We start from the raw sequence: 7,824 nt of genomic DNA on the forward strand, positions 1-7,824 counted from the left end.
CTCGCTTTCAGATATACTAAAATTTATAAATTGTAACTTCTCTTTTCTCTAGTTCTGACATATCATCATTAATCTTAATTCTTTGTTGCTACACCATCATTAGTAAATTTTCATTTAGCTCGGATATATTGTTATACACAGAATTGATTATTTCATTACAATGTTTTAGACTCTTAGCGAAACCAACAACTGATGTTTCTATTTTATCTTGTCTAGTGTGCATAGATGTTAGCAACTTACAAATTGTATGGGATGCCCCTTTATAGCCGTTGCACACCCATTGAATGCTGTCGTCTGGTTATGGTAAAAAGTCATAATCTGCCTCTTTTTTTCATTGGACGCCATGTTGGGTGTTGAGTTTCCACGTAGTGATAGGTAATAAAGCCACAATGAAATCGAAAATCAATAAGATCAGTGAAAAAGTGTTTTAAAAACGTGTTTGTGTTAGTAAGTCACTCATTGCCGTGTATGTTTTAAGATGAATGCAGATAACTGGAAAAATGTCACAAAATACAAGTCTAAAGTTTAAACAATATGTATTCAGATAAATCAGTGATAGTTTTTCAGTGAAATCAAGCTGCTGATAACAAACGTCTTTCTGTCTTTCTTAGAAACCTGAAACAAACAAAAAATGAATCAGTATCATAAATGAAATTATACTGTGCCATAGCTATCTTTAATATACAAATATGATGTGGTATGATTACTGACGAGACAACTATCCACTACAGTTCAAATAGGGTCGATGTAAACAACTTTAAGAATCGTATAACCTTCAACAATTATAATACCTAAACTGTATAGCAAGCTATCAAAGACCCTAACATAAGTTATGTAAAGCAAATCATACAACAAAAGTAACGGCCTAGTTAATAACCAAATTATGTACGAAAAAAACCAAAAAAAACAGACATGAACCTAACACTGATCAACAGGCTCAATACTTGGGACAGGCACATATATAATGTTACACGGTTGAATATATTTGTTAACGCTGAACAACCCCTAACCCTTAACAGTACACCACAAAAACATTTTCATGACGTCTTAATGCTAAATCCATTGTATGTTGAATGTGTATTAATTGATGATTTAGTCATGGATGCATGATTTTTTTATAAGTTGTTAATGACTTTGAACAAGCTGTCAGTAACTCTCATATCAGTAATAAGTCTTTTTGTTGTTGGGATAAACAATTACCCGCTAACGTCCATTAAAGTTTTTGTTTTTTGTCAAGTGATTTCTATAGTTCGTTAGTTTTCTCGTTTGAATTGTTATACACTTATCGTTTTGTGGCCTTTTATAGCTGACTATGAAGTATGGGCTTTTCTCATTGTTGAAGGCCGTACGGTGATCTATAGGGTTAATTTCTGTATCATTTGGTCCCTCATCGGGATAGTTGTCTCATTGGCAATCATATCACATCTTCTTTATATAAACAATCAGTGGCAATTGGCTTAACTCAAACGATGTGGTTACAGAATAGGTTTTACACACACCTACACACTTTAACATATTATAAATCACAAAAAAACATAATTTTTATACGATGCAGGCAATAAGAAAACTACTATACGGAGGCAGGCAATAAGAAAACTACACGTTTATTAACATTGTTTTAGTAACTTCCCCCTCCCCGTGCATTAATGACGGACAGACATGTTGTCAAATGGTATCATTTTTAGCCATGGCGTTGTCAGTTTGTTTTAGATTTATGACTTTGACTATCCCTTTGGTATCTTTCGTCCCTCTTTTGCCAAAGATGTAAAATCTAAAATCAAATTATCTAAAAGGATACTTTGTCAAGGTTTTGCGTCCATTTATATTTTAACTATTATCAAACTTCCTTCCCTATTCAATTCAATCTATCTAATGTTTAGAAAGTTATACCAGTCCTTTATCAGATTCATATATTAATTTTAAATCACAAAATGCAACAAATGAGTATTTGCAGGTTAAAAAAACAATATACATTCTAGCACTGAATCTTTTTGTCATTTACATTAATAACAATGACGAGTAATTGTATACCTGTAAAAAGTTTACTTACAGAAATTGCTCTCACAGATGTAACGAAAGCTGGAGCTTGAACAGTTGGAATCGAACGGTTTTAGTTTATTGTCATGATAGGCGGCCGCAACACAGTTAGAGCCGGTTCCTTTCGAACCATAACCTGGGTACCATTCTTTAATCTCAGCTTTATTTTGATCATAAGTCCAGCGATAATCTCCTTCTTTTAGGTCTGTCAAACCAATCCAGTAGTTATAGTCTATGAGGAAACAAGAGCATGTCCATATACAAAGTATCGGTTTGTATTCCATTAATAAAAACTAAACAGGAGGATTCAGCTGAATTAACATGTCAATTTAGGATCTTTCTTTTTGTTTAAATTGTGGTTCATGGTGAACTAATACTGTATCAATCCTTTCTGATATTATATTTAGATCATTTTAAACAAATATATCGAGTACATGTAAATTGCGTTGTACAATTGGAAAACAGGTTTTTAAAAGATACCATTCTATTAACAGTAAAGATTGTATAAATACTACATCAATACTCACTTTTTAAATTTGCATTTGAATACATGTTGTTCTTTTCTTCATCGTTGTCGATTTTGGCAAGGTATCCTCCAATGTCTCTACATTTTCTCTACGTAGTACGAAAAAAAATATATTATTCAGGAAATGTAATATAATTATAATTACCAAACAGAATTAAAACAATTTTAGAAATGGATGGTCAACGATATCACACAATTCATGAGATTTATTATTAACCTGTTCGAAGTCAACACTGATGCCGATACAAAATTGAAAATCTTTAAAGTTAAATACAGTTAGCGCAAATATGTACATGTAGTATTATAAAAGGGCATTGTAAGATGTAAAAGACAAAAAAATAATTCTGTCGTTAATGATGTTTTACAGATATTCAAGGGGTGCAAGTGAAAAAATTTACAAAAGTATTTCAGTTGACCTTTATATTAATTGTTACTAGTAATGTGAATTTTGAACGTTATAATGTTGAGCTCTGAAATATAAAAAAAAAAGATGTGCATGTGGTATTATGTTTCTGTTAACAAATTCGTTACAGTCAAAAAGCGTTCAGAAATGTTACTACTACATGTTTTACAATTAAATTGTTAATTTAATTTTCTTTGGGAAACGTTTTGTCATGCTAAATCTTTTAATATTTTTAATTATATGTCTGCTGCAAATATTTTTTCGACAAAATTGTATCACCGTTCTGAGTTTTAATGTTTTTAAGCAAGACATCCGTTACAATTGTACAGGTTTGCAAAGACATGTTTTTCTTTTCAATTATCAGCTCTTTCTTTAATATCATTTTTCCTTTATATCACTAAAAAATAAATTCTAATTGGATTACAGAGCTAATTGTAAAAGTTTCAAGAAAACATTAAACCATTCTATAAAAAATAATTTGTGATAGAGAAGACTATTTATTTTAAAAGTTGAAGACTTGTAACCTCATATAAATAAAAAAAAACTTTATGGTAAAGGAAGTTTGACAGACAGAAGTACTTGGTTCTTTTGGTAGTCTGCATTTTGAATGTTGCATTTGGTTTTAAAATACAAAAAAGTAATGGCATATAAATCATAATGATATATGATAACTTTTTTTGTTTAATACATTGGTATGCCAAATAAATGTGCTTTTTTCGCTAAGATTTAAGTAGAAAACTTTTGCCGGGGTCAAATATGTGAACAAATTAAAAGCCCCCTATCAACACATTAATAGCTTCACAGGAATTGATCGATATGAATCTTCAAGTTATAAAAAAATATTTGACCTTTCAACACCATTGTTTATATACAATTTGCCTTTAGTTGAAAATATGCCTGATATCAGTTAGCTCCATACTACAATGTGCGTAAGATAATTGTATATTATACAAAAATATCTTTTAAGTCGTTTACTTTCTTAAATGAAATGTATCTTTTCTGTTTTTACTTTTAACATAATAATTGCCTGGTTTGATCTTGGAGTGTTCAAAGCAAATGACATTGATAATTTAATATGTTTGTAATAAAAAGTTTTGCAATTAAAAATAAAAGAACAAAAACAAAAAAAAATCCACCGCAATTGAAATTCAAAATGGAAAGTACTTAACAAAATGGCAACATTTGAAGCGAAAACACATCTAACGAATGAAAAACATCTGTCATTTTCGACACTTTGAATGCAGGCATTTTCTTTATGAAGATACACGTGGATTAAACCTGTGCGTATTACACTTTAAATGTGGATTTGTTGTTTCTTGCAAATGAATTTTCACAAATTCGTTGTATGTATGAAAAAATCATATAAATACTAAAAGTATTCATCCTTTCAAAGAATTCATTCTGTAAATAATTGGTTGGGAAATGATGCCAACAACGAAAATGAACACTTACTTCCGCTGTAAACCAGTCAGCAGTGTTAGGACTATAGTAGTAACAATGTCCGTCATATTTGATCCACTTTGTCTCTGTAATGATAAAGATATATTTATCAGCAACAACCACAAAAACAACTAATACAACAAAATATAAGACAAGCACCAAATGATGACGATGATGGTGATGTATAAAATAGTCAAGTCGTTTTAATATCTGCAATTAAATAAGTAAAGCAGAACTAAAATCCGCAGAATAATATCCCTGGCGTGCATAAAAATTATCAATCAATTATAGATAATCCTTATAGACAAAACTTTAAGTTTTAATTATTAGCAACCATTGATCAGGTTGGTGAATTTGGAGAGACACATGCACTAGTGTTTGTATTACCACAACCCTTCATATTTCGATCAGGTAATGAGCAAACAATACAGTACAAATCCTTTTACGAAAAAACTTTATAAATATTTTTACTACAGTAAATTCACTTTTAACAAGCGTACTGAGAGAAGCAATCACAAGATTCATGGAAGCCACAAAAAATCAACTAAAACAATCCATAAAAAGGGACTAACTGTATATCATCATATAGAAACAAACAATTAAGAAAAATGAAAGAATGAAAAAAAAAATGGAAAAAAAATTGTAATGTCTTTGTGATTGTCGTAGTTGATAGAAAATTGCTAAATAGAAAAAAAAACCTTTTGTGAAATATATCTAAACTTACTTCGAAAATCTTTTCCCAACACTATGAAATCTTTATCTAGTTTCTTAATCTGCTGACCCATGCTGTTCAGTGTAGTTTTAAATGTCCCGAGATTGTTCTTTAGAACATCAGTTGTTTTTTTGACACTGTTTTCCATAACCGATACAGTTTTTTTGAGTGCTGTCTCTAAACGGGTTATGGTCTGTTGATGGTTACTCTCCAGTGTACTGACAACTTTTCCGATATCGCTTTGTACCAGTGTAAGGTCTTTTCTGGATTTATCGAAATCCTCCTTTGCCTCATTGGTTAAACATGGAAGACATATTACGTTCTCAAAGAAGAACAGAAGCGAAATGATATTAAGTATCATCATCATCGTTTACTTTTTAAACTATAAGAACTGTAAGAACAAGGTACAAACAATGTGATTCGAACATCAAGATTTTTCTTTCATTTTCAGTTAATAAATGATATAAAATAAAAAACACATTTGCAAGAACAATTGTATAATAATTAAACATCTGACCTTTGAACAAACTTGTTATTCTAAGAAATCTCAAGATTTAAAAATATTAATCGAAGAAACACTGATTTAAAAAAAAATGAATTAACTATCAGTATTTGTCCCGCATGTATATTACGGAATGAAAACAAACTTAGTTTGTTCGATATTTTTTAAAGGAAATTAATTTCTAGTAGTTTCAGATAAGGAACAGTTGATTTATGTAACATGAGGTTCATCTTTGCTAGAATTACTGGCAATTTTAAAACTTAAGATGACACATTATGCCACATTCTGAGTCAGTCGTTATATATATAGTAAAGTTTAAATGACCTAATGAGTTCTCTCGCTTGCCCCGTCTTCTCTGTAACGTAAGCTATTACTTCTTGGAGTTTACCTAATGTCACTGACGTGTCTGATGTTTTCAAAAAGATTTTTGATATAGTAAGGGACAACCGAATTATTAAGTAATTGTAAATATTCACTTTAAATTAAAGAGCAATCGATCCAATGTCTCGATAATAGAACTAGACTACTTGTTGACTCATTGGCATTTCGATTCACATATTAAGTCATTTCTAATAGACCTTTCGCAAATGTAGTCCATTTTAACGTTGTATTTTTTATTTACTAAGCCCAAAAAACAAAATTCATTTTAGAAATTAGATGACCAGAATAAAGATAACTAACCTCGAGCTGCAATTTCCCCGTGTTGGTCGAGGTAAAACGGGACGACTTGGGTTGGGTAATTTGTAAACATCAATTATACAAAGTAAGAAAACCATCTAGTTTAAGGAAAGAAGACTATGATTGGTATAAGGACGTCGATCGATGAAGACGAAAGACGCATAATGCCTACGTTAGTCCACATGTCATTTCAGGCAAGCTGACCTCAAACATTGTCAAATACAAATCTTTCTTTTAAGGAAATGTTGTAAATTTTCAAAACAAAATTAATGACAAAATGATTTAATGAACAAAGACTATTGAAAACTTTAAAAAGCTGTACTTGCCAGTTGTCAGATGACCACCGAATTAACAGAGTGTGTGAATTGGAATATGTATATAAAACAAAATTAATGTTGTTCTTATTTTATGAATCAAATTTCATTTATGTGTCACGCACTATTACGCTTAACCTTTAGAAAAAAGGGAATTGAATTCATAGCACGCATTGTGAATAAATTCGGTGAATAACAACAAATATATGTAAAAATTATATAAAAAGAAGATCTGGTATTATTGGCAATGAGACAACTTTCCATTAGAGCCTAAATGACACAGAAATTAACAACTATAGGCCTTCAACAATTAGCAATGCATGTGCCGCAAAGTCAGCTATAAACGTCTGTAAAATTAAAAAATGTAAAACAATTTAAACAATAAAACTAACAGGCTAATTAATGAACAAAAATGAGTTAAAAACAAATATGTTACACATCAACAAACGACAACCACTGACTTGTCACAGGCACATATATACATAATGTGGAGCAGGCAAACATGTTAGCAGATTCAAAACCCTCCCTCTAACCTTGGACAGTGATATAACAGTACAATATATGAACAAACTAAATTACATATAATACGTATAATATACAAATTTCATACACAGTTTGTGTCAGATGTATGTTGAAGTATTGAATAGTATAGGAACGCAATTATTGTGTGAATATAAATATATATGTACATTGTCTATTCTATATCCTGATATTTTAATGATGAGCTTTTTTAATTTCAATTTGGAACAGACAATAAAGTGACAATTTCATCATTACAAAACGGTCATATGATACATGCTGTTTTGAGGTGTCTGTAATTTTCCGGCACAAACTGTCCTAAACGTTTCTTAATTGCAAAGGATATAACGTGGACTGTCAAATAAAATTGTTCATATGAGACGTTTTCTTCTGTGTTCGACGATTCATTGTCAGACACTTTATTCAATCTTGTCCATGTTAACGGTTTCCGGAAGAGGCATACTCAGAACTCAAACTAATGATAACAATCTTGTATTTTTAACATCTGCTTTGTGGAAGTATTTCTTCATGAACATAATCAGCGGCTTTTTTCACAAACAATCTTCAGAGTCGTGCACAATTAAGTATTATATATAATAAATTATAATCAATTTCAAACATAAGATGTATTGTGAAAAGATTTGCTGGAGTTTTATAACGAAACTTGATTCCAGAGTTACAAATTAATGAACT

General features: G+C 30.5%; 1 protein-coding gene across 1 annotated transcript; it reads right to left on the reverse strand.

The window, feature by feature from the left end:
- Positions 1–519: 519 nt before the first annotated feature.
- Positions 520–6,654, reverse strand: LOC139492434 (C-type lectin domain family 10 member A-like). Its single transcript, XM_071280628.1, has 6 exons — positions 6,621–6,654; positions 5,131–5,509; positions 4,419–4,492; positions 2,565–2,652; positions 2,051–2,269; positions 520–615 (listed from the first exon to the last, which is right to left on the reverse strand). The coding sequence occupies exons 2-6, from the start codon at positions 5,483–5,485 to the stop codon at positions 608–610; spliced, it is 744 nt and encodes a 247-aa protein (XP_071136729.1). The 5' UTR covers positions 5,486–5,509; positions 6,621–6,654; the 3' UTR covers positions 520–607.
- Between the last annotated feature and the right edge of the window lie 1,170 nt (positions 6,655–7,824).

The sequence above is a fragment of the Mytilus edulis genome, chromosome 10 (genome assembly GCF_963676685.1).
Source record: "Mytilus edulis chromosome 10, xbMytEdul2.2, whole genome shotgun sequence".
Taxonomy (NCBI): domain Eukaryota; kingdom Metazoa; phylum Mollusca; class Bivalvia; order Mytilida; family Mytilidae; genus Mytilus; species Mytilus edulis.

What these genes read in the sequence shown, in the direction of transcription:
- LOC139492434 (XM_071280628.1), bottom strand. Translation starts at nt 5,485, where the DNA reads ATGATGATGATACTTAATATCATTTCGCTTCTGTTCTTCTTTGAGAAC. An exon ending in GTTGGGAAAAGATTTTCGAA is followed by an intron (nt 4,493 to 5,130) that starts GTAAGTTTAGAT and finishes TTATCATTACAG; the next exon opens with AGACAAAGTGGATCAAATAT. An exon ending in TTCAAATGCAAATTTAAAAA is followed by an intron (nt 2,270 to 2,564) that starts GTGAGTATTGAT and finishes GTTTCCTCATAG; the next exon opens with ACTATAACTACTGGATTGGT.